This window comes from Phalacrocorax carbo, chromosome 10, assembly GCF_963921805.1.
Source record: "Phalacrocorax carbo chromosome 10, bPhaCar2.1, whole genome shotgun sequence".
In the NCBI taxonomy this organism is placed as follows: Eukaryota; Metazoa; Chordata; class Aves; order Suliformes; family Phalacrocoracidae; genus Phalacrocorax; species Phalacrocorax carbo.
The window spans coordinates 24,267,481-24,292,788 of NC_087522.1; the positions used below are offsets into that span (position 1 = coordinate 24,267,481).

At 44.1% G+C, this 25,308-nt stretch overlaps 1 protein-coding gene across 1 annotated transcript; it reads right to left on the reverse strand.

Moving 5' to 3' along the window:
* Positions 1–10,046: 10,046 nt before the first annotated feature.
* VPS18 (VPS18 core subunit of CORVET and HOPS complexes) lies at positions 10,047–22,430 on the reverse strand. Its single transcript, XM_064462530.1, has 5 exons — positions 22,235–22,430; positions 16,314–16,455; positions 16,040–16,131; positions 13,443–15,313; positions 10,047–12,691 (listed from the first exon to the last, which is right to left on the reverse strand). The coding sequence occupies exons 1-5, from the start codon at positions 22,323–22,325 to the stop codon at positions 11,963–11,965; spliced, it is 2,925 nt and encodes a 974-aa protein (XP_064318600.1). The 5' UTR covers positions 22,326–22,430; the 3' UTR covers positions 10,047–11,962.
* Positions 22,431–25,308: the final 2,878 nt, after the last annotated feature.

Here is a 25,308-nt window from a genome sequence, read left to right on the forward strand (position 1 = left end):
TGAGAAAGTTCCTCAATGCAAATCCTTTGCTAAAATTCACAGCGAATGGCACCAAGACGATTTTTGGGTGAGTATGACACGGCTTGTTTCATATAGGGACAGTTACTAATGGAAACAGTCTAAATGCATATAGATTTCAAACAGTAAAAAGCTGTACTACAGGTCTTGCATAGCATAGGAAACCAGTGAGTTATGAGGTAGATAACTCCAGTAACACTGCTCTAGAGCACGTCAGGGAAGACTTCTTCCTGCAAGGACTCTAGAATAATTTAGATGTAGACTCGTATGTGGCAATGATGTGGCTGTCTCAATGCGCAAAGCAGCAGAACTGGGGTGAAGGACTCCAGAACACATGGAAGTGGAAAGTCATTTTTTCAGACCGGGCATTGGACAGGGCAAAGGTGATGCTGGTCCAGGAGGGTCAAGGATCTACTTGCCTGGTGGCAGAGCTGGGGAAAATTGTCTCAGAAAAGAGAGAAGGGAAAGTATTTCTGGCCACATTGGTTGGTTAGAGGTCTCGATCGCAAGAGGATTGAATGTTCATTCCTAGCACTCTGGACAGTCTCCGACTCTGGATAAAATCTGTCAGTGGTGGAGAGTATGTGTATCTTCAGAAATGTTAACGGTGGCTGGAAGAAATTGGTTCCTCCATTACTATTTCTTTAACTCAAGAGAAGGTGCCTGGTTGTCTGACAGTGCAATATTTGAGCCAGTGGAAAGAGAAAAACACATGAAACCTGTTCACAAGCTGATTATTATGCAGATCAGCAATCGTTATCCTTTCTCTCATTACCTCAAATGCTTTCTGCCATCTGTTGGTAACAAACCTGCATCTGGCAGATTACCAGAGGAGCCCTAATCAATGGGTAATTGGGGTAGAGGATTGTGTGGACAATCCTGGCAATGAAAGCACGGAAAAAGTTAGAGCAGGAGAAGAAAGTCTGCCTGTCACAAGCATGACATCCTACACCCAGCGTATCTCCACCATTCTGACAGAACTCCTTCGTGTCGGGAAGAGTGTGAAGGGGGGGAGACACAGATTTGTCGCAGGCAATGGGATGAATTATACCAGCCTCTGTAATGATACCTCAAGCAAAAGGTTAATTTCCAACTGATTATGCCAGCGAGTGCTGCCAGGAGATGCACAGAGTAGAGCAAGCACAAACACGCATGAGTTTGCATTTCCACGGTGGCCTCATAGAACCATCTGTTAATAAGATGTAGAGGATTCTACGGGCTCTTTCAAGTAATGGCTCCTAACCTAGTCTCTTAGTGCCTTCTGATGAGAAAAGCTTAAAATACGTCCTCTGCAGGTTTTCCTTCTCTGGCTATGTATTCAGAGTCCTGCTCCACTCCACATAGTCCTTCCAAGACTTGATTACAGCAGCTCAGACATAACATTTGCATTATTCCTCTGGCTTCCAAAAGAAACAAAGCTTTTTAAATCATACTTACTGGTGCCGAGCTCCCAACAGAGACATACTGACAGATTTCAGCTGAATTCCAGAATGAGGCAGAGTCTCAAATTTACCAGATTTCTACAAGTTTTGAGGGAAATGACAGCTGGGTGGGACAGAGAAACCCAGACAGCACCTCCACTAAGGGAAACCAAAGGGGAATTTGCTGCTCTGCATTCATGCCATCAGCTGGCTGGTCGGTCAGCAAATGCTTTGAGCTACTCTGCACACACAGAGCTGTCAAATGACTGCCACTGCTGCTGTCCTTCTCCACCATGAGTACCTAGAGAGTAAGAGATGAAGGTTTAAGTGGTAATTGTAAATACCTCTGTAAGAGTCAGGTTTTATTGATTCACCTTTCAAAGAACGAATCAAAATAAAAACAGTACTGTACTGTCTGAAAGACCCAATCCATGCTGCCAGCCCTTCTGCTGCTCTGTATAGACCCACAGGACAATTTCAACCAGAAAAATGTTCCAGAGCATTTGACCCTCTCTAATCACATTATAAGGGTGCATTGAGATGTCAAGATATCCAAGTTTCACAACAACACCATAAATTTACAAGGTTAAGTAATCTCCCAAAACTAGATGGAAGGTGAAAAAGGCAGCAGTTTTCTCTTTTAAGCTGCGCCTTGCAGGCCACTGCTGTGCTGTACCTGCGTGCGCTGGCACCAGCAGCTGGGAAGGTACATACATAACATCTACTGCCCAGACATCGCCCTGGGAGTGTTGCATTCGTTGGAGCGTGGAAGGAACAAGGAATTCTTGTAGTGGGTAAGAAAGTGGCCCAAAGAAAAGAAGGAAGTAGAAATCCCTATAAATATCCAAATGCTGCCAATGCCCACGCATGCTGGGCTGGGATCCAAAGTAACTGTTTTGGGTTGATAAGGATCCTTATTAGGCACCTGAACATGGGAAAGGAGCACCAACACCCAAGCCCAACACCAACACCATGTTAATGAGACTGTGACAGAAAAACAACGTCCTTGAGTGATCTAATATCCAGGCTGCTGTGACTAAAAAGTGAGAACGTGAATCTTTACTATTCAAAGGGACTAAAAGGAGGCAGCGGAATGCAACTGAAAGTTGGTTTTAGAAGCATGCTCCCAAGAGATACAGATCTTATTTCCTTCCTGCTGTCACAGGAAAGGAGTGACTTTGATACGTATTGGATTACATTAGGGCAGAGAGCAACACCCCCATTTATTCAAATAAAACAATTTGGTGTGGTGGTTGTTTTTTTTAATTCAGCATCTCAGGGACATTGCTGCAATCTCCATCTAACAGCTTCAGCCTGCAACATGCTGATTCAGTTGCATTTACACCCCCACAGAGAGTAGGCATCTGGACACTATTACTTTTTGAAGTATAGTTTGTGAACCAAATTAGATAACTTAAAACTTTCAGAGAGGGAACAGAAATAGAGCTGGTAGAGAGAATTTGCCACACTGCATTTTTGGGTTTTGTTTTTGTTTCGAAATGTGAATATTGTGTGACCCCATCTTGGAAGGGGGAAGAAGGGCTTAGTCTCTTCTGTGCAAGAATGGATAGCTGTTTGTCAATGGGAGGAATACTTTCTCCAGCTATCTTGAGCCTCCCATGCTCATTAATGGTATTAGTCAGAAAGAAGTGGCCACAGTGAAAAGCCAAATCCTCTTCAGGTGTCATTTGTGGCACCAGAAAAGCAGTGAAAAAAATACGAAAAAAAAAAAATACTCAGTTCATCAACATGACCGTGCTACTGTGGGCAATGTCTTTAGATTTTAATCTCAAACTTTGTTAACACAGCCATCCTATTGCTTCACTACTTAGCTCTGAACAGCTGTACTGGGCAAGTGAGAGGTGGCATTATTTCGAAGTCATGACACTTAATTGTCCTGCTGACACCTTAGTAGTGACTCAGCTGTGTAAGCATCTAAGAGCATTTTAAGGATCCTGAGTATTTCAACATACAGGCAGGGTAGTTTAGGAAATAAAAGCACCTGAAAGCCAGGTATGACACTCAGCAGCATCCACCAATATAGGAGGTTTTTAGATCATCCTCTGCGTCTACTGCAAATCATAATCCTTCCCTCTGCAAATACTGCAAATCACCCCTTCCCTCACAACCTGTTCTTGATGCTCCTGTTTGTGACTCAGAGAAAAGTAGCATACCCTTTAGGAAATAGATGTTAGCCAGAAGCAAGTATTTTCACAGTCTGTGCTAATTCTGCTGTATTGGTATAAAGACTGCAAGCTACATTCGCCACACTACCCTGGCACAGCTTTGGTGTTTCCCATGTTTCATCCTTCTGAAGCCTGGAAGCCAGTGGGCCTCTTGTTACACTCTCCACATAATTATCTTCCCTTCTTTATTAGTTTTCAAGCTTAGTGGCAGGGAGTTTCACCATTCAACCCCTATTAAACCTCATTAACCCTATATTTAGTATTTATGTCAGAATCAAACAGTTCTTTGCTAGATTAGTGAGCAGAGAAAGAAGTGAGTGGGAGATGGAGGTGGCTGCTGAGCTGGTCCCTGTCCCAGTGACAGAATAATAATAATTAAAAAAAAGGTACAACATGTCAGGCATCACAAAGAAATGACTCCTCCACCACTGTTGATTCAGGGCTTCATAAAGAGGCAGTCAGCTCCAGAAGTGTTCCGATTTCTGAAGAATGGGATAAGAAGACAGCACTTTGAACTTCTGCCCAAGGCCCCACCTACAGATTTTGGCTGACTTAGGGAAAGCATCCAGCAAGCTTGCTCTGGCCTAGCGTTATACAGATGTGCCGAAGGACTGGCAGTAATACCTATGTTGTGTGTAGAAATTCTTCCTACTTCCTCATTTCAACCTAAGTTCAGCCTGAACTTCCCAAGTTGTTGTTTTCTTCAGAGCGTAACTCAGGGCAGGACAAGATGCCTGGCAGGCAAACAATCCACACCTTTACTTTTGGCTCAGGTGCCACAGCATCAAGTGAGCAACTCACCGTAACTCGAAGCTACTGAAATGCAGTACCGAATCACTCAATTCCATAAGGTTACCGCTTTGAAGGTACCTCTCCATAAGGATACAAGGGCCACTCAGGATTCTTCTGAAAACTCTCTACTGCTCTGTAACCACACTGTAGAAAAAAAAAAAGCAGCTTTCAGGGAGCAAACTCTGATTCTACACCAGCAAAGAAACTATTGCCAGAGCCTAGGCTTGCTGACTGCTGAATACTGCTATACATTGTTCCACCTCAGTCTCCTGAAACTGGCCACATGTACAAACGTGAGGTAGATCAAGGATCAGAAGACATTTCTCAATCAACAGACAACACCAAATTTAAGAAGATGCTACTTATAAACAGAAAAGTCAGCATTAACTGATTTGCACCCACTCAAGCTCACAGAAGACGACATTTCTGTCCTTCATGTGTTCCTTGAGCAGTCTAAGCTGAAAGAAATTAAAAAAAAAAAAGTTAGTTTACAGTTCTTACTTACTTTCTCACGAAGAATTGTCAACAGAATGAAAATGAACTCTGGCTTATTATGGAATGGGTTTTGGTATGTTCTGCTTTCATTAGATGTTTCCTGTTCTAAAATATTTTTTGCTTTGGAAATCCTGCCACTGCAATTCTTTGAAGCACATGCTGGGGATTACCATAAGCAACCTTTCAGAAGAACAGAGCAGAAAGATGACACGGTCCTAGTTATTCCAGTCTCACTAACTGGACAAGCAGGCAAGCGTTTGAAACAGACTGCTGAACATAAGGAAGTGCTTTTCTCCCAAAAAGGCTGCTCAGCAGAACATACCACTGTAACACAAACACCGATGTCACTCTGAGACAGTCATGCTGTGTCACACAGGCAAGTATTAAACAAAGAATTGGGACATCTAGAAAAGCAAGCCTCAACTCTCAGTTTCCTCCTCATCCAGCAACATTCTGCTCAGTCCTTTCAAACAGCATGAGCTGATCGAAGTTTATGGTCCTGTTATCAAGGATGGCAACATATGGTTCAGCTGCATGTGGAATATTATGTACATCAGCTATACATATTGTTATCTTCAAAGCTACTATGAGAAAAATTGAATGACAGCTATTTTGCTAGAACCACATTAATTAGCCGAAGACCACCAATTTTTGACTACCCTTACTTTCACAGGCTTTTACCAGAGAATAAGTAACTTGTTCACAAGGTGAAAAACTCACAGCAGCCATCAAACCCAGCCAGGGCAGCTGCTACTAACTGTCATGTAGAGTCTGTAAAGTCCAAAAAAAAAAAAAACCCCAACCCAACCCCAATACAGCTGCCTTCATGTTCCTCTTCATGACATTCCTAATTCATCCAAAGGCATTGGCCCAATACACACACCCTTGTGTGTGAAAAGGAAAGAGGAACAGAGTTGAAATATTAGAGATCAAAACACGCCAGATCTACTCTCAGAGAAAACAACACTGTGCACCTTGTTTTTAATAAATGTGGGAAAATAAAAGAGAATCTACAGATAGGAACAACTTTCTTATTACTGTGGGACTGGGTTCATTATTTATTTATTAGAATATCTATTCAGTATATACACGCCAAGTGATGAAGAGAGACTGTTGAATAACTGGCGAACTGGAAGACACAGATACCTGCTTAAGCGGAGTCCAGCACCCTCCGAGCTCAGGCCACGTTACGAAGATCACGTCCCATGCCAAGTGACCAGCACATGGATTTCAGTTGCACAAAGTGGAGAATAGCTGCTTTTGGATACCAAACAGTTGTTTAATCCTTTTCATATAAGTCACCACCTACAATGAACCATGCAATATGGAGCATGAAATGAGGGGTAGGCTATGGTTCAGCTTCTCCTGAACACTTCCAGTGCAAAAAAAACTCTACCAGTAGTATTCTCAGTTACAGATGAAGCAAACAAACTATGTGTTAAACAAACAGAAGGCTAGATCAAATCCTTTTCTGAAGACAACCCAGCCTACAGCCAACACAGAAGCATAGCAGGAACATATGAACCCCTGCGAAGTAGGGAAATGCCGAAGTTACTACCTGACACTCATCAGGTACAGCCTGTATGCACCGTTACAAAACGTGGGTATTTATGAGGTGTTTGGAAGCATATGATGGAAATCTCTGTGCAGTGAGGCAGCCTGATGTTGTATGGACCCATCAGCTGTGCTTATTCTCACACCAACCAAGTTCTGCAGCTCAAGTGCTGAATTAAAACAGCTCTACAACTACCATCATAGGGGCCGTGAAGCACTTTTCAGCAAGTCTGAACCCAACACTGACTTGCTGCAAGTTGGAAACCATCCTCTGCTGAGCTGCCCCACAACGACAAAAGGTCCGTAGGATCAGTTATAGCTGTACTGGTAACCTTAGAGTGCTCGTATAGCTTCCTTGTTCCTAAGCAACAAGTCTTATTCAAACAAGCTGCCTTCAACACCTCCGGCCTTTACAGAGAGGAAGTGCCTGAGCCCCTTTTTCTCTCCATCCCAACCAGTTTCAACAGGTAGATCTAACAAGTTTGTTTAATCTTTTTTCCCCTCCTTCCACCTGAAAGCAGCTGCAGGGCAGGTTGCTTTAAAGCTCATACCCCACATAAGTAGCCTGATGCCTTTCCATCTGGGAGTGAAAAAACCCAAACACTGAGTTGAGGGGGAAGCACCCCGAGTCTCCAATATCACAGTAAGGGTATGAAGCTCAAAACCTAGCGGGCTTATAAGGCGTACAGTCTGGCCTGGGCACGATCACAGACAGCAGATGGTTTGGAAGCTGAACACATACACAAATTTAAGGCACTCCTTTAATGTCCACTTTCAAGCCCTAAGCTCTTCCATTTTACCAAAATTCCTATTCCAAAGGAAAGAAGCCTTTTCTTCTTCAGCACCTCAGTGTGAAAAGTACAGATCCATCAGTACTGCAGTTCCACTGGGGAAGTTTCTCTGAAATCAGACACATACAGTTTGGCCAAATTATTTTATAGAGACCACCATTCCCTCTAATTTCTAGGGCATCCTTTCCCCATGTACAAAAAGGATCGCAGGTCCTGGTGAGACTCTGCTTTGAGGATGCCGTAAGATGCTCCCACTACACATACTACAGTGAATCACATGGTGCTTCATCTATTCTGGAGAAAAAGATTTAATCCATTTGAATAAAAACAATAATAATTTTTAAACCCACAGTTCCATAAGTCTTGTATATTTCAAACTTCAAATTTCATCTCAGCACATTTGTTGCAAAGAAGAGGCCTGTTTTCAGTCTGTCTTCCCACTGCTCAGTACAGGGTTGTTGGATGAAGGAATGCAAGGAACAACAAACTTCCCGTCAACTCCCACTAGAAGCTAAGTATTTGCACTTGTAAACATAGACCGTCTATACAGTGACACAGCAGTAGTGAATGGGACCTAGCCATTCCAACAGTTACATGTTAATACATGACTACAGTGTGAGTCAAACTACTACATGTAATTCTGATGGAGTACAAGATGTTCCTACTCCCACTTGCTCCTTTATCGGGATTATGACCCCACAACACAGAGGCAAAAACACACACACTAACTTCTCTGTTTATGCAAGTCTGTGTGCGATATCATATTACAAACCCAGCTTTACTGGTGCTTTTAACAAAACACATTAGATATGAACTCAGGCAACTAAGGAGCCGGCTCACATTCACTTCTACGATCTCTGCTGCCAGGACAGGGCGAAGAGGAAGCAAGCAAAGATGGCCAGGCCCAAGGCCACCACATATTGCAACTCCAAGCCCAGAGATGGTCTGCCTACAGTTTACTAAATCAGCTAGGTCTGCAGGAATTCCAGGTCACTGGAATGCAATTAAACAAAAGAGGACTGATACTCATTTTTTAACAGAGCAAATCCAGCTTTTGATAGTCAAAACCTGAAAGACAGCAATCTGTGAACTGAAATTGCCTTTTAGTTAGAGAATTTTTTTAGCATTTTTGGCTCCAATAACTACCTTACAGGTCTGTCTCCACCCTCCCCGCTTAAAGGCACTGGGAACCTGCCTCAGTTCCTCACTGTTTCATACCATTCTTTCTCCTGCTACAGAACACCTTTAGCTTCTCTGCAGCAAACCTCAGTATTTAAAGACAGCAATGACATCTAGCGGCTTATTAAGGATTTGCCTTACTAAAGTTTCAGCTCAGTCATTTATTTTTAGAAAGTAGACAAAACACACAGCGCTCAGCATTTCAGTTAGCAGCTTCCAACCACATAAACCAAAATTCTCTACAAAATCTTCCGTAACACACTCACAATTGTCCCCCCCAAGGCGCGGCATTTCCCCAGTCCCTTGCTTGAAGCCTAAGAGAGGTGAGGTAGTATGTCCAAGTCTGCTTTAGGCCTTGCCTGCACAACTACCTTTCTTCAGTGTAAATCTAGATACAGATATTTGTTCTGGTTAAATGGGGCTGGGGCTCCCGCCCTCCCTTTTGGTTATGCTGTTCTCTAGCTGCATCAAACTGAACGGCAGAGGTTATTCACATAGACAAGGACAAGGCCTAAGGCCACATCGTTTGTAACAGCTGGTACACAGTTCATTCACAGCTAAAAAAATATACAAAGGACTGTGATTTCTAGAATGTAACTGTGCTGAAATTACAAGGAGGAAAGATAAAAATGCTATTCTAAAAGCAAAGAGGAAGAGATCTTCCAGATTAGATTTGCAGAACAGTAAGCAGTTAACTTCCTTCTACACCCCCAAAAAAACCCTTACCTTTTTCACTGAGTGATATTGCAAAATTGCCAAGAAGCACAGGTGAGCGGTTACTGAAACTTTTGAAGCATGTGACAATGTAAGGCAGGCTCAGAAGATATCTTTATGTAGCTTCCTGTACTACCAGCACTACTCATTTAACCACTGCTGGAGCCTATGCAGGCATTAACAACTCTCCACAGTCTTGGCAGTGAATGATCTGTAAGATTTTTCAGTTAACAATGGTGAGGAAGCATGAGATTTGTGGTGTACATATCTGGTGCACAAGCCTACAGCCCTCAGAGAATGTTGTACACTAATCATTAAAAAGCCCCAAAGTACTTCTAGTTTTAACTGAGACATATTAATATCCAAGACTGGAATCAGTAGGTTCTTGAGGTGCCTTCCCCTACCACCCCATCTCGGGCAAGGACTTGAGCATTTTTATTTACTCAGTATGCCTCAGTTCCCACAGACACACGCTTCTTCCAATATTACAGCAAGCAGATCTCCCTGGAATGGTCTATAAGCAAATAATATTGCTAATCTTCAGAGCACAAAAGAAACATTTAGCGATGCAGCTGTTCTGTGGCACTAAAACGAAAAGAACGGAGGACTATAATAATTCTAATATGCCAGGAAAGCATCCTGTAAAAACCCAAAAGTAAAGAGATGGATCAAGTATTAAGAACATCTCAAAAAAAAAAAAAGTTGGAAATGCTCCCTGCATCAGAATGAGCTGCTACTGATGTTTCTGTGAAAGGGCAGAAAAACAGCCACTTGCCTTTGGCCAGAAACGGCGTTGGGGGCTGGGGGGGTGCTACTGTTGCTCTATAATGACATATACAACCTTAAAACCTTAAATATCACACTGCTTACATGAAAAGATGATGATTCAGGAGCGGTCAGTTATAACAGGTTTAATGTTGAACTTCAAAAGACATCATATTTAGTTTTCACCACAAATTCTTCTGGCAGACTCAGCAACTTATTCAAAGCAAAAGGCTATCCAAAGACAAGGAAAACTACAACATGTGGATTTCTGAGCCACTGCTTAATGGAACCGCTGAAACAGTGGTTTCTGATAAGCCAGCAACAAACACTACCAGGTTGCAATGAGACTGCCTATCCCATGGCTCCAACAATGAAAAGAGGATTTCAAAGATGCAGGTCTTCCTACTGCCTGGTCTGGTTTTTATTACTTATGTCATTTTACACAGCTAAAATTCATTCATTCCAGGCTGAAGATCCCAACAAAAGCACAGATGTTCTTCTGGAGCTCTGAATGGTTATCAAAACTCTCAGGTCAGCTCCTGGAGGACACCAATTTGTATTCCCTTTCAATGATGTGAAGATCCATTTCTTACCACCTTACGAACAGGTTAAGTGACGAGCAGATTGAGAAAGGTACTCAAGCACATACATTCATGTGAAAGAACTGAAGAGCTTTTTCAGAAGACAGTACTTTCTTTTGCTTTAATTATAAGAATCGTAATTTTTCACTTGGAGCATTCCATTCTTCAGTCTATTACTACCTTTGTGATTCAGCCCCAAACAGCACAACTTCATTAAAATTTTAGTTTCTTCAAAAATAAAACAAGGAACCCTTGCTAAATTACTAACGAAAATATTTTGTTCCCTCACTCACAATGTAGTGATTGTCACCTTCTGTGAAGAATTTTCCAAGTCAGAGCAACAGACAGAAGCACTGACCTGCAGCCATCTCCAGAAAGTATCAAGTACCGTCAGGAAGGCAAAAGACTGCCTAGTCACAAGGTACTGGCTTCAAATGGCAAAGCAAATTTCACACCACACAACTTTTCTGTAGTCTACCCTTGAGGGAACCTAAATCTAGATCTCAAGTGCAGCTTGGAAAGAACCACAGCAGGACAATACAAAAGCTGGGCTGTGGCCCTGCTTGCAGAGTATCAGCTGAAACATCACTACTGCACATACCAATTTTGGTTTGGGGTAAAGATAAAAACAAGACCCACTATAGGAAGACAGTCATAGTAGAAACAGGATGGAGAGAGGGAGGAAAGGGTGAACAGACTAGGAAGTATTACCAGGAACAAAGTGAAGAGCACCTAGAGAAAATTCAAATGTATGGGCTTGTCCACAAACCTTGTGGGAAAGAGAATTATGCACCTTGAATTGCAGGCAAATGACTTAGGTATATTATGAGACACCCCTGCTTGAGAATTATACGCATACTTATATTACGTTGTGTAGAAACATGTATTTGTGTAATGTTATTTACAAAATATATATGCAAGAGTATTTGTCCTTTCATGTTCTTTCCATGTATGTGGTTAGAGGCTCTCAGCAAAAAGGAAACAGAAGGCAGTTCCAGCTTTGGAAGTGATGAACGAAGACTACACTGCTTAGCGTTCTTCACCACCTTTCCCTTTAAGCTCATCTTCACCAAAACAAATACCATGCAACAGAGAAGACAAATCATAGGCTGTTCTCAATTCCTTCTGGATGTTCCTTCTGGTCCCATTGCATTCTGGACAAGGCACTCCATTAGCTTCACACCGAGAACCACAGAAGAAGAGCAAGCAGCAAACATCTGCTAAAAAAATATTCCAAGTAGGTTAGCTCTAACTATTGTTGAAGTTCTTAAGACAGCCATAGCTATATCTCCCCATTTTCAAGACCAGTTCACTGTAATCCTGATATCAAGACCCCACTACTCTTTCCTTAGAGTTCTACAGATGCCACTGTGCTCCTGCTTCTGGAGTTTATATTCCCACTACACAAGCTTCACAAGTTGTGAACAAAACCACTCTGGTGCGTTGACAGTTGCAGAATTGGAAAACTACAGCCAGCTTTGCATCTCCTCTTCATACTTTTGGGGATCAATAAAAGGCTTGTCAATGGACCGGATCATCAGCTCACCACAGTACACACATTCCGCTGCCACAATGTCATCGATGTCAGCTTTGATCTGTTCCCGGCTCTGCTGTCCCTTCCCCAAACTAATGGTATCTGTGTCCTTGGGACGATGGTGGCTCTTGGAAGGCTGACTGGTAGCTGCCAGCTTCTTCTGAAGATCTTCAAGTTTTGCCTGCTTATAGGCAGGAAGGTTTGGGAAAACTGCTTGGAGGAGACAGTCATAGTGAAACATGTGACCACACAGGAAAAGGTAAAAAGGGCGGTTTAGAAGTGGAAAGTCACAAGCAGCACATTTTTCCTGAGGTTCCACAGAGCCATACTTATTTCTCATTTCCTGGATATCCTCTCGGATTCTCTTGGCACTCTGTGTGGCTTCCTCCATCTCCCTTTTCAGCTCTTCAATGTGCTTGTTGTAGTCCTCCAGGGAGTTACAGATTGCCTCCTTGAAATGGTCAATAGTCACAAAGTCTGGAAAGAATGGCAAGACGTCTTCAATCTTCAGCAGGGCACAGCTGGAGAGGCAGGCCATTGCCTTCTTGACATCCTTCTCTTCCTGAACAACATGGCGAGCAATCTTCAACCAGAGCTTCTTCCGGAGTTCCTCATCATCTTCAGGGAGATCTGCACAGGACTTGGCGAGATCAACATCCACCTAGAAGTTGTACAGACAAGGAAACTGAGTTAAGCTTCCCTCTTTGTGTATCCACCATTCAACTTCAAAGCCTGCTGTCCATTATAGGAGGCATTAGTAGAAAACTTCTAATTGCCTGACTTCTACTTCATTGCCTAGGGCTGCACTACTGACCTGCTCCTTTTTTACATGTCAAACACCTCTCCTCTCCACCAGTATTGCTCCCCAAAGATTTGCTTGCTACCCAGCAGGGAACAACAAAGCCCAACACTACAAAAGGTAAAATCATGTTACGGTATCTCTGCTGCCCACACATTTCAGCAGAGAGACAGCAATGCAAATAGAAAAAATCCCAACATCTCCCTGAAGGTCAGACTAAGCTAACAAAGGCAATTCTTCTGTGATAATTATCATCACAGCTAGGAATAGGATGTATTTAGAATCCTGAACAATAGCTATACAAATCTTGCATAAATGCAGATGTGTTAAAAGTATGTTATGTTAGAGACTGAGCTTAAGATAGACAGTCCTCCCTCTTGTACCTTCCATGCCCCTACCCTCTATTATGGTTTGTCACAGTCAGTTGTAAATTAAAACACTTGTGAAAGCGTGGAAGTATGTTAACAGAGACAGGTCTTTCTTTCTAGACTTAGCTGCACAGCTCCTATACTGATGAGTCTGTCCAGTTCCTCTCAGTGCTTGGCTGTTCAAGATAACTTGAACAAGCTACATTCCTATATATCATAGCGTGCATGCACAGACACACACATACCTGTAAGGCGAGGTCCACAGCCTCCTCATACAATTCCATCACTTTGTAAATATGGACACACGCATGGTGATGCCCATGCTCTGCACACAGGCGCAAGGCATACTTCAGGTCATAGTGGATCCTGTTTGGGTTGGTTCCCGCTTGCTCCAGGTATGATAGTAGCGAGTCTGGCCGACACAAAGCGTAAAGAGACAACAGGTAGTTGTGAATGGCTTGCTGCGTTACCTCCAACTGGTAGACACAGAACTCCATATATCTAATGGCTTCATTGATCTGCTGGGTGCTGGCACTCTGGCTGTAGTTAACAAGGGCTGGAATGAGGTTCCTGGCATCCAGCCTAGAGCCCATAGAAATCCAAGCATCAACTACCTTCTTGGGAATATGCTGGATGAGGACCGGAGAGAACTTGTAGAACAGCTTCTCATCTCTGTGCCTGGACAGCACATTTAGAGCTTCATCGTACTCATCGTGCTGGCAGTGGTGAGCTACTACGCGCTCATAGTCCTGCATGATGACAGCAAAGTACACCATGTGCTCTGTGTCCCCATGGCTCGCCAACAGCTCATAAATAGATGCCCGGTTATTGAATAGACAGTCTTTGTTTTTAGGACTGCTCAGGAAAGTGCGAAACTTCTCCCGTGTATCCAAATAGAGATTTCGCTGTGAGGGATCTCCTTCCAATATACCTAGCCAGTTCAGGTACAGCTCTGTTAGCCATGTGGTCAGCATAGTTGCCTGTGTCTTCTCAGAAGGCTTTAGGTTACTTAGCTTCTTAATCAGAAACTCCATCAGGGCCTCTTCTTGCTTGGCTTCAATGAACCTAAGGGCAATTTCCTCAAAGTAGTTCTGGGTCAGTGCATAGCATTTGGCACTGTCTAGATACCTCTTGTTTTGGAAGCAGTGCTCTGCCTCTTTTGCCAGCACAATATCTAGGCACTCCGGACGATCTTTACAATACTCTTTGGCTAAATCAAATTTGTTCATATTCATATACATCTTCCACACATCCCTAGATTCCCGCTGGACGTGGTAGCGGAACACTACTTTCTCAGTGTGGATCCATATCTGCTGGACTGTGGGATCTTTGATCATACGTGTCAGTAAGCCAAACTTCTCCAGGAACAGATCTTGAAAAACAACCTGCCCGTTCAGAGTGCACACAGCCTTCACCCGATCAGGCAGCAGCAACAGGAAGTGAAACTGAGTAAGTACAATGGATATTGGCTTGTTCACAGTTATGTCAATATCAGAAGGATAAACCCAGACCCGTTCATCACTCAGAATTGAATCAGGACGGCTATAATCCAATGTACCATATAAAACACCATTTCCCATCATCCAGGCAAAGGAGCGTGGGTTGGAGCGCAGTTTTGGGGTATAAAAGGCTATCTCACTGAAACCAAAGCTGGCCGGAAACTCCCTGAAGCTGGGCAAATGGTCAGCATGTATAGCAAATATGGAGCTGAAGCCTTGCTGCTCTGTCCCTTCAGGCACTTTGCCAACAAACTGGAAGAGTCTCTTTCCAGTGGTGGCTATAATAAAAAATTTCCCTTCTATCCCTCGTTCAATCTCCAAGCAGCAGACTGGGGCAGGTCCTGATTCCTCCTCCAGAGTGTAGACCTGTCGGAAGTACTGGTCAGGATTGGTGCTGAAGAGGCTTCCCTCGCTGACAGAGATTTCAGCCTCATAGATCTGCCCCTGGGCTGTTCCCACCAGGATAGGCCCAGTGTTGGTCTCTGAACCAAGAAATTTGTTCCAGCCCACGCTTTCAATCAAGTGGCCTTTCCAGCGGGAGAGCGCTCGCACTTTCTGAACACTTCTGTTCAGGTAAAGGCATTCACTGGTGTTCAGAGCAATCAGGAGATGAGAGCCTGCCAACAGGAAAGGGATATGGGAAGGAGAAAGAGAGAACAAATTAAAACTGTGCTTAAGCAAGCCAAATTCCCGAGGCTTCTAATTCTCACATTTGATAAGCTCAGATATCAACATATTCAATCCTAGACTTTCCCAGGCATTCATAGGAATGTGGGGGATTTCCGTGCTGGATCAGAATGGTAGTCCATAAATTCCTAGTCCCAGATGCTTCAGTGAGAAGGTATTCTTCCATTTCAGTAAGTGTTTTAAGGACAGTTCCCAGAGTTCTCTCCTATCCCTGGCAGCTGGTGACAGATATGAGCATCTCCTTCCAAACTTTTGATTTTTTAAATCAGTCAAAGCTACAGCGAGCTGCAGAAGTTTTACAGTCCTTTTTAAAAATTCTTATATAAACACATACAACACAGGGTGTCTGCAAAGATTTCCTTTTATTGCTTTCAGCAGCCTTGCTCAGACCAGCCTAATTGCATGTGTTTCATTTCAGAGAGTTCAAAAGCAACAATATTCACACAACAAGCCAGTGTTTTTCTAATAGCACAGGGGCAAATCAGTAGGCAGGGCACCTGGGTAGTGGAGTCCTGCCCACAGAAGAACCACCTGTTCTCCTTATTGACAGAACAGAAAGAAATTGCCTTCACTTGAATTGAATGTGCTTGTTATGCACACTGAATTGTATCTGCTGCCAGACGCTGTCTGTAAATATACATAGTCCATTGCCTCACCTGTGTGGTCCAAAAACATCTTGTAGACTTTGGCTTCATCTTTGCGTCCCAGCTCTACCTGATTAGGTTCATCCGGCTTCCCAAGATCAATCCTGCAAAGAGAAACCGTGAAAGCATGCTTCCAACAGAAGTTCACATAGGTGTAATTGCTTATTGCTTTCCATATTGGGTTCATGGCTACTTATCCAGTTTGTAACTGTAAGTTCTCTAGCAACTTAAGAAAAAAAAAGGCAAGGGAAAAAAAGCAACAACTTGAGGTCTCTGGCAGCGTTACCTGAGAAGGGTGTCTTTGCCAAGGCTCATACAGAGCTGGTTAGAGGAGACCACTAAGCTGTTAATTTTCTCTGGAGGAGCAAAATCAATCCTTTGCTTGTTAAATATTGGTGTTTCCTTCTCCAGTCGTGCATTCACATATCCTGGAGAAAGAACATGAAAACTTAAAAACAAACCAAGACAAAAACCCACAATGACCACCCCACACTACATCAAAATCTAACCTAGAAGGCTAGAAGGATTATCACCTGCTCCCAGTTTTACTGAGAAAGGAATGTGCTCCACGGAGCATGAACACAGACAGCAGCACTCACATAGATATTTATAACAGGAAAGAAAAGTTGAAATAGGCTTTACTGCCTTGTCACGGAGCTGCAAACTTGTCACAAGCATTAATTTGAAAGCACACAAAATTCTAGGGTAAGCCACAAAACTGTCATATAAACTGCATAAAAAGCTGAAAATGAGAGTAGAATCACCAAGCAATTTGTTTTCCTTGGTTGAGGGTTTATTTGATCAAGACAGGAAAGAATGGCTGATATTACAAAAGACACAAAGAGGGCTCTGGTTTGACACTCCCATGCAAGCTACCCAAGGGACCACTGTGACACTAATTGAAATATATTTCTCTCTTATTGCATGTTGGAATTGAATGAGCTACCATACTTGATATTCATCATTCACAAGCTAAAGTTATTTTTAAAGCCGTGTTGGGGTTTTTTGTATCCACACAGACGACTTCATCATAGAGAGAAGTCTGTTGGATTATTTGCTGCACAGAACACAGCTGGAGGTCACAATGATGCTTGTACCATAACCCTGTTTTACCAGTCATAACACTATCCTAACTGCAACTTCCCAGTTGTTGCTGGAAGGCATGCAAACTACTTATTAGAGCCAAAACAATAACTAAGACCTGGTGTTTGCTCAATCAATGCTCCAATCTTGGCATACATTGTTTCTTGAACTGAAACCAGACTGGTTTACTGTTTCATGGCAAATCCCAAGATGGAGCCAGACTAACCTAATCCTTGATCCTTTTGAAAACCATGCCTGAATTCTAAGAAATGCCCAATTAAATTAAGATTAGAGTTAAGGGTTGAAGATTGACAAGACATGGCCACCTCATGGACACATATTACGTTTTAAGCCCAACCAAGTAAACCTGACAAATCAGTGAACTGAAAACTGGAGTGTGTATAACCACAGCAAGTTAGCTCATGTGACGGAGTAAGAATTCAGCTAGTCAGTTTAGTCCCAACCAGCTTGGGAAATGTTGTATCCATAGGAAGGCACGTTGAGGGATTACTTATGAAGGATATCGAGGTGGGAAAGGCACAGAATGGAGAAGTAAGGTCCGACTTGACGGAAGTGACAAACTTCTGCAGAAATATGTTAATAAATAAAGAAATAAAACTTAGAAATCTATTGCTCTAAAAATCTCTTATGATCTTCAGTGCAGGTGGGCAAAGCATAAGATGCAGTTCAAACTCCAAGGCTTGTTCCTTTGGCTATAAAAGCCCAGCCATAGGTAAGCAGTCAACAAACTGAAAACTTTTAAGACAGGTGAACCTGAAACACCATGTGGCAGCAGAGAGAAGCAGCATGACAGATTTAGTTTTCACGGAAGCCAGATAGAGCTCTACACCCAAAAACAAGGGACTTGCAGAGACCATTCCGTTCTATTTGATATGGTCTTCCTATGAGGAAAAAAAAACTACAAAAGACTTCAGATATGCCAGTGAACTGCAAAGTCAGAAAGAATTATTACAAAGCCAAAACCAAGTGATGACACTCATTAGCAAAATCCTGGAATGTACGTGCATCCACAAACAGATTTCATCACAAAGTTTTATCCATATCTGTCCCATGAGACAAGTTTTCCCAGTGACGAAATTTCCCATATGCACAAAGTCTTACATAACCCTCTGACACAGAAAACAGCAGAGGATCTCAGTCTACCACACTGCCTCAAGCTAGAAAGCAAGACGGACTGATACACTGCTAGGGTAACCCGTCTGCTTTGCTCCGTGTGCGAATGAAGGATTTCTAAAACAACCAGATCCATGCAGCAGTTAACCTAGACAAGAAGAATAAAACTGAAAAGAGCTATAGCAAGTTAAGGCCATTCATTGCCAAAGTAGCTAACTAGGAAGATGTAAACTTAAAGAAAAAAAGAAACATGGGATTGTACCTCAGAGGAAAGAAACTGTTTCCATTCTAAGGAACATAGGCCTGACACCCTCCAGACTGGGACTAACAGTGCCACCTCAAAGCACATTCAATACCTATAATGTCCCCCAAATTATCCTGAAAAACTCTAACTTCAGCCATGCTGCTGTTAAAAAGACCAATGGAGTAGTGGAAAGCAGCTTGCTAAGACTACAGATCCCTTAATTGCCTATTCTACCAATGCCTTCTCCTTGCCGCTGCCTCAACACTAGATTATCTGCGGGATCTGTAAAGGATTCTTATTTTTAGAAGAAAAAAGCACATGCAGGAACAGACAGCGCAACCACAATCTGAGTAGGCAGCCTTTTGCTCAGCACATGTGTTTTGTTCTTACACACTGATCCACATCTTAAACACCACCCACTTATGCAAATGTGCGTTCCTTCCAGTTCAGCAAAATAGATGTTCTTAATTTCAGATTAAGGAGCTACAATGCCACATCTTAAATTTGCTGGTATGAACTGTGGTTCAAAACAAGCAGACGAAATTCCCAAGCTGCAGATTCACATGATGTCACAGCTAACCAGTAAATATAAATACATATTTTTATATATATAAAAAGGAAAGACTTCTCTGATGGGAAAAAAAAACACCTAACAACAGATCAACAAGTCACATTAATTCAGACAATCTTCAGTTTTCTTCAGATTGCCACCAGGCAAAACAAGGCTGACTGAGACAGCAAGGAAACCCAAACACAGGAGGGCAAGGGAGCAACTAGCACCTATACACAGGTAGGGGTTGAGCTGGGGTGAGGATTTTGGTTTTTCTTCTATTCAGTTATAGTTCAAGCCAGTGGATTGGATTCCAGCATTCTGAACTCTTTAGGACTGTATCCATTACAATTATAACAACTGTAGGTTCGTCATCACTAACATAATGATTTTAGCCAGCATCCATAATAGGAGAAGGATGCACTTCTTTAGTTTACAGTTCTCTATACAAAGGAGATGTCTATTTTATAACATGTACTCCTTTCAAACAGTCTGCTCCTTCATCCTGACCCCAATGTCTCTCTTCTGTTCAGGTGAGATCCTACTGCAGCATTTCCCACCCTGATTTCTGGGCAAATCTGCATTTTTCCTTAAAGTTTTTAATCTGTTTAAAGATCTACGCTCACCATCATCCATCACATCTAGTGGGTCAAAGTAAGTTTTTTCATGCTGCAACTGCAGTACTTAAAGTTTGGCAACAGAGTCACTGCTTGGACCTACAACTTTAAGAAACAGCACCTGAAGTTTAACAAGCACAGGGAACAACTAACTGAAACAGAGGAATAAGGTTTAACATCTTCCAAAATTTCCAACCTAACTTTCTGGAGTCCTTTCAGGAAGTGAACTATTTACTTGCATCTTTTACCAAAATAAATTTGCTTAAACTTCAGACTTCCCACAACTGCTACAAGCCCAAGTTTTGTTCAAAATCATCAGTACAGTCTGGTTTAAGAATAATTAAAGTCCTGATTAGGCTGTGCCTTTGCAATTCAGCAGTTTCCAAAACTTTCTTTGCCAACATCAGTTGTCAGCAAACAGGCAGATTTCTCAACTCCAAGACAACCATGACTACAGACAGTGTTGCAGAAGTCAAGAAGAAAAGCTGAGTCCTTGAAAATTTATTTTTGGTAACACAGCTTGTCCCAACACCGTTTTGCACAACACCTATTCAGGACACTTATTCTGTATCTAACATTACACAACAAAATAGCTACGCATGTTAAAACAAACACAGAGAACATATCTACTTCAGTACCTAGACTCAGAGTAATTCTGCCTGTGTATACTCAACAATATACATAGCAGGACATAATTCATCAATTCTTACCACATATGTAAACCTCACAGCCTGGTTTCCCCAAAAATTAACAGTGGGCAACACTGTATGAGGAAAACCTTGAAAGAATGTGTCTATGCATTTCCAAACTTATAACTCAAAATTGCCAGCTCTGCACAGCAGCTGGTACTACCATGACAATACCAGGCAGAACAGAATCCTCTCATAACTTACACTTCCCTGCCACTCTCAGTAAAACATTGTCAGGTAGCATCTCACAGGGAAGAGTTATTGAACCCAATAAACCTTGAATTTATCAACAAATACACCTGTTATTTGTTTGCTTTCTCTCACATGAAAGAAATATGGAAGACTGTCCAGAGGAGGGCCACAAAGCTGGTGAAGGGTTTAGAGGAGAAACCATATGAGGAGCAGCTAAAGTCACTTGGTTTATTCAGCCTGGAGAAGGGGAGACTGAGGGCAGACCTCATCATGGTCTACATCTTCCTCACAAAGGGAAGAGAAGGAGCAGGTGTTGATCTCTTCTCTCTGGCCACCAGTGAGGCCAGGAATGGCAGGAAGATGTGCCAGGGGAGGTTCAGGTTGTATATTAGGAAAAGGTTCTTCAACCAGAGGGTGGTGGAGCCCTGGAACAGGCTCTCCAGGGAGGCAGTCACAGAACCAAGCCTGACGATATGCAAGAAGCACTTGGACAACATCCACAGAGATACAGTGCGAATTTCAAAGTTGTCCTGTGCAGGGACAGGAGTTGGACTCAACTATCCTTATGGGTTCCTTCCAACTCAGGACATTCTATGATTGTATGAAAAAACTGACTGGTCATCACACTGTTATATTACATTAATTGTACACCTCCCTGAATAGTGCAGTGTACCAAAGCTTCACAGACCTTGACAGAAAAGTTTAACAGTAATATAAATTGCTTTCTTGGTAATCTTCTTCAGCAGTAACCTTGCCATCATGTAGTCAGCCTGAGGGAAGCACTCCAAACAACTAAGCCTTTGGTAAACTGGCCCCAAGTTAGGAAACTAATGCCATGCAGGTACATCTGATACGGGCTGCCCAGAGAGGTGGTGGAATCACCATCCCTGGAGGTGTTCAAAAAACGTGTAGATATGGCACTTCAGGGCATGGTTTAGGAGGCCTGGGGGTGTTGGGTTGATGGTTGGGCTTGATGATCCTAGAGTTCTTTTCCAACCTTAATGATTCTATGATCTCTGCAGACAGCCAGAACATGGTGCTGTAACAGTGGGGTTCCTCGGAGAGAAGGGGGGTGGGGGGAGAAGCTAACCAAAAAAGGAAGCAAGCTGGTGAGATTATCTCAGACAACTACCACAGCTCTGAACTGAATAGTGCTGAGGTGTGGTTAGAATTCCTGACTACAAAGGCATGCCGCTTCACATACATGTGTTTCCACCACGCACAGCAAAGGGAGTAAGTATGGCCTTATAAAGCCCTCCCACAGACAACAGCGCCTCAGTTTTGCTAAGATGACCTGCACCGCCCCTGAGCTTCAACCCAAATCCAGCATCCCCTTGCATCAAAACATTTCACACATCAAGTGACAGACAAACAAACCGCAGCTGATGTTACGTTGCATGCACAGCGATACACCTTTTACTGGGAGCACTCCCCGCAGCCTGACGTACCCTACTCCCCACCCCGGCCCTAGCTAAGGAGCTGCCACCTTGCCTCCCCGCCTCCCAGCAGGAAAACCCGCAGCGGAGTTCCCCGCACGCCGGGGGCCCCGCCGAGGGGCTGAAGGTGGGAGCCGGCCTCCAGCCGCCTGGTCACCCGGCCGCGGCCTCCATAGCGGGGGAGGGGGGGGGGCCCACACACACGACGTGCCCAGAGCCTGGCTGTAACCACAGCCCGGCGCCGCCGGCGGGGGCCTCCTACCTGAGTGCGGGATGCCCACGCTGACGCGGCTCTGCTGTACGGACGCGGAGCGGTAGAGGGAATCTTCGTACTCGTCCAGGATGGAGGCCATGGCCGCCAAGAAACCGCCGCCGCCAACCGGCACCTCAGGCCCGCACCGGCTGCTTCCGCCAGCGCTCAGCTGACCTACATCACGTGACCGCCCGGCAGCGCACTGCGCCTGCGCCGTGTGCCGCCCCCGTCCCGGAGCGCGAGCCTCCCGGAAGGCGGTGTTCGCCTTCCCCGAAAGGGCGGCGGGGCGGCGGGAGGGCACCTGGACGCGTCCCGCCTTCGCCGGCGTTACTGACGCCCCTGTGTTTTCCCAAAAAGCGTGTTCGTTTGCCCGGTGTGCAAAACGCCGAACTGCACCCAGAACGGAGGTAGTGCAGAGGACACCGAGTTGGGCGGGAGTGTCGATCTGCTGGAGGGCAGGAGGGCTCTGCAGAGGGACCTGGACAGGCTGGATCGATGGCCCGAGGCCAGTTGTGTGAGGTTTAACAAGGCCAAGTGCCGGGTCCTGCACTAGGGCTACAAAAAGCACACACAACGCTACAGGCTTGGGCAGGAGGGGCTGGAGAGCTGCCCAGTGGAGAAGGCCCTGGGGGTGTTGGTTGACAGCCGGCTGAACACGAGCCAGCAGTGCCCGGGTGGCCAAGAAGGCCAACAGCATCCTGGCTTGTATCAGGACTAGTGTGGCCAGCAGGAGCAGGGCGGTGATTGTGCCCCTGTACTCGGCACTGGTGAGGCCGCACCTCGAATATTGTGTTCAGCTTTGGGCCCCTCAGGACAAGAAGGACACTGAGGGGCTGGAGCGTGTCCAGAGAAGGGCAGTGAAGCTGGTGAAGGGTCTGGAGAACAAGTCTGATGAGGAGCGGCTGAGGGGGCTGGGGGGGTTTAGCCTGGAGAAGAGGAGGCTGAGGGGAGCCCTTATCGCTCTCTGCAGCTGCCTGAAAGGAGGCTGTAGTGAGGTGGGTGTTGGTCTCTCCTCCCAGGTCACTAGCGATAGAACAAGAGGAAACAGCTTCAAGCTGCATCAGGAGAGGTTTAGATTGGATATTAGGCAAAATGTCTTTCCTGAAAGAGTGGTCAGGCATTGGAACAGGCTGCCCAGAGAGGTGGTGGAGTCACCACCCCTGGAGGTATTTAAAGGACGTGCAGACGTGGCACTTGGGGACATGGTTTAGGAGGCCTGGGGGTGTTGGGTTGGGTTGGACCTGATGATCCTAGAGGTCTTTTCCAACCTTAATGATTCTATGATTCTATTTTATTCAATTCATTTTTTGCGCAAAGGTGGGTGGTAGGTGGTAACTACACAAAGCTAGCACACCATACCAAGAAACTACAAGGTATTTTTACAGCTAAATGTGCCAGTAACAGCTAAGATGCATGTCCCCCCAGCTAATCATTAGTTAGTTTCTTTCTCACTCCACCTTTACAGCTGCCTTTAAATTTACCACACATGCTTAGTAAGTGGCATATTTGGGTAGGGGGTGTTTCTGTCCTATAGGTGTGATTTTTAGTATTATAATGAGGATAGTTCACCTAAAGGACACTTAGTTTTAGTTCTTACCAACATCCCAGATAGTGGTCCTCCTTGACTATATACTTTATCACCCAGCTTTTGGCATCTTCTGAGGTGGAATATTCCCTTTTATCAGTCTCTTATTTCTTCTTCAAGGATATAGTTGTATAAAAATGCTTCCCTATCTCTCAGCTCCCTTCTCTGGCCACCACATTCTGTTTTGCCAAGTCACATGATTCATTGTTTTTACTTAGCAGAAAATTCCATTTTCCTCAGGATATCACCTATAGTCACAGCCCGGATCTTCATGTCCCTAATAATACCCTGAAGATGGCTAATCAGCATGTACCCTTGCTTCCAGGTCTTGGAGTATGTACAGACACGGCAAGGCTGTCCTGTGCACCTGTGTGGCGCCTGCGGCTTGTACTCACTGCCATCCTGTTGTGTGTAGCCATGTGCATGGTAAATCACCTGATGAGGGCATCAGTGTGCTTTTCTGGGATCACTGAGTTGTGATGGTACTGCAGATATAGTATTTTCTAGTGATTCTACTGATTGCAACCAGGAATTGGCTGGTTTTAAACGCTCCTGTAAAAACTCCTGTGCTGTGATTCTTCTGTAGCACTGAGTAGTAAAATCTTGGCTTTATTGCTAATATAATGATTGTGTCACAGCATATGGGGATCCAGCCTAAGGCTGTCCTTGAACTGTGCTAGATTTGCTCTGCAAGTTTATCCCAGCTTTCTAGACAGTGTGTTGGACCCAGCTTCTGTATCACTAAATAGTACTTAAGAGAAAGGGTTTTCTTTTGTTCTGATTATGCCAGCAATTCCTATTTACAGCTTCATCCTCCAGATTGAACTAGCTGAATTTATAACAATGGCATTAGGAAAAAGACTAATCTCTTAAACAATACTTTTGGGTTTCATAATATATAAAATTAATACAGATCACAGAATCACAGAATGTGTGAATCACAGAATCACAGAATTCTGATCACAGAATCACAGAATACAGATGTACATGTATATACTGTGTGTATGCTTTATACTGTCTATTATATGTAATCTTCACAATGCTTTCTGGAAGGAACAGAGAAATGTTGTCCCACAGGATACAGGACAGTTTGCAACACAGAGAGATCCATTACACCAGGGAGGAGGTCTTCCCAAACCCAGCTTGCACATTGGGTGGCAGTGAGGCACCACTAGCAGCAGTGGCATGTGGCTGGCTTTGCACAAACAAGAAAGTTTCGTCTCCTTTTTCTCTGCCCTTTTATTGGACACCTTGCCCTCACACACTAGGGCTTCAGTTTGCATTGCTCAGCCTTAGGCCGTCTCCCCAGCGCTGTGCCAGGTATGCAGGTCCTACACTAGCTGGGTTCCTGGAGGCTCCCATGGCATGCCTCCGTGGGGGTCACCTCTGCCTGCTTTGCTAAAAACATCAGATGGCTCAGCTCCCTCTGAGTCAGCCTGCCTGCAAGCACTGGCGGGAGCCAAGACCCAGCTCCAGCCTCTGCTGTTTACCTTGTTTA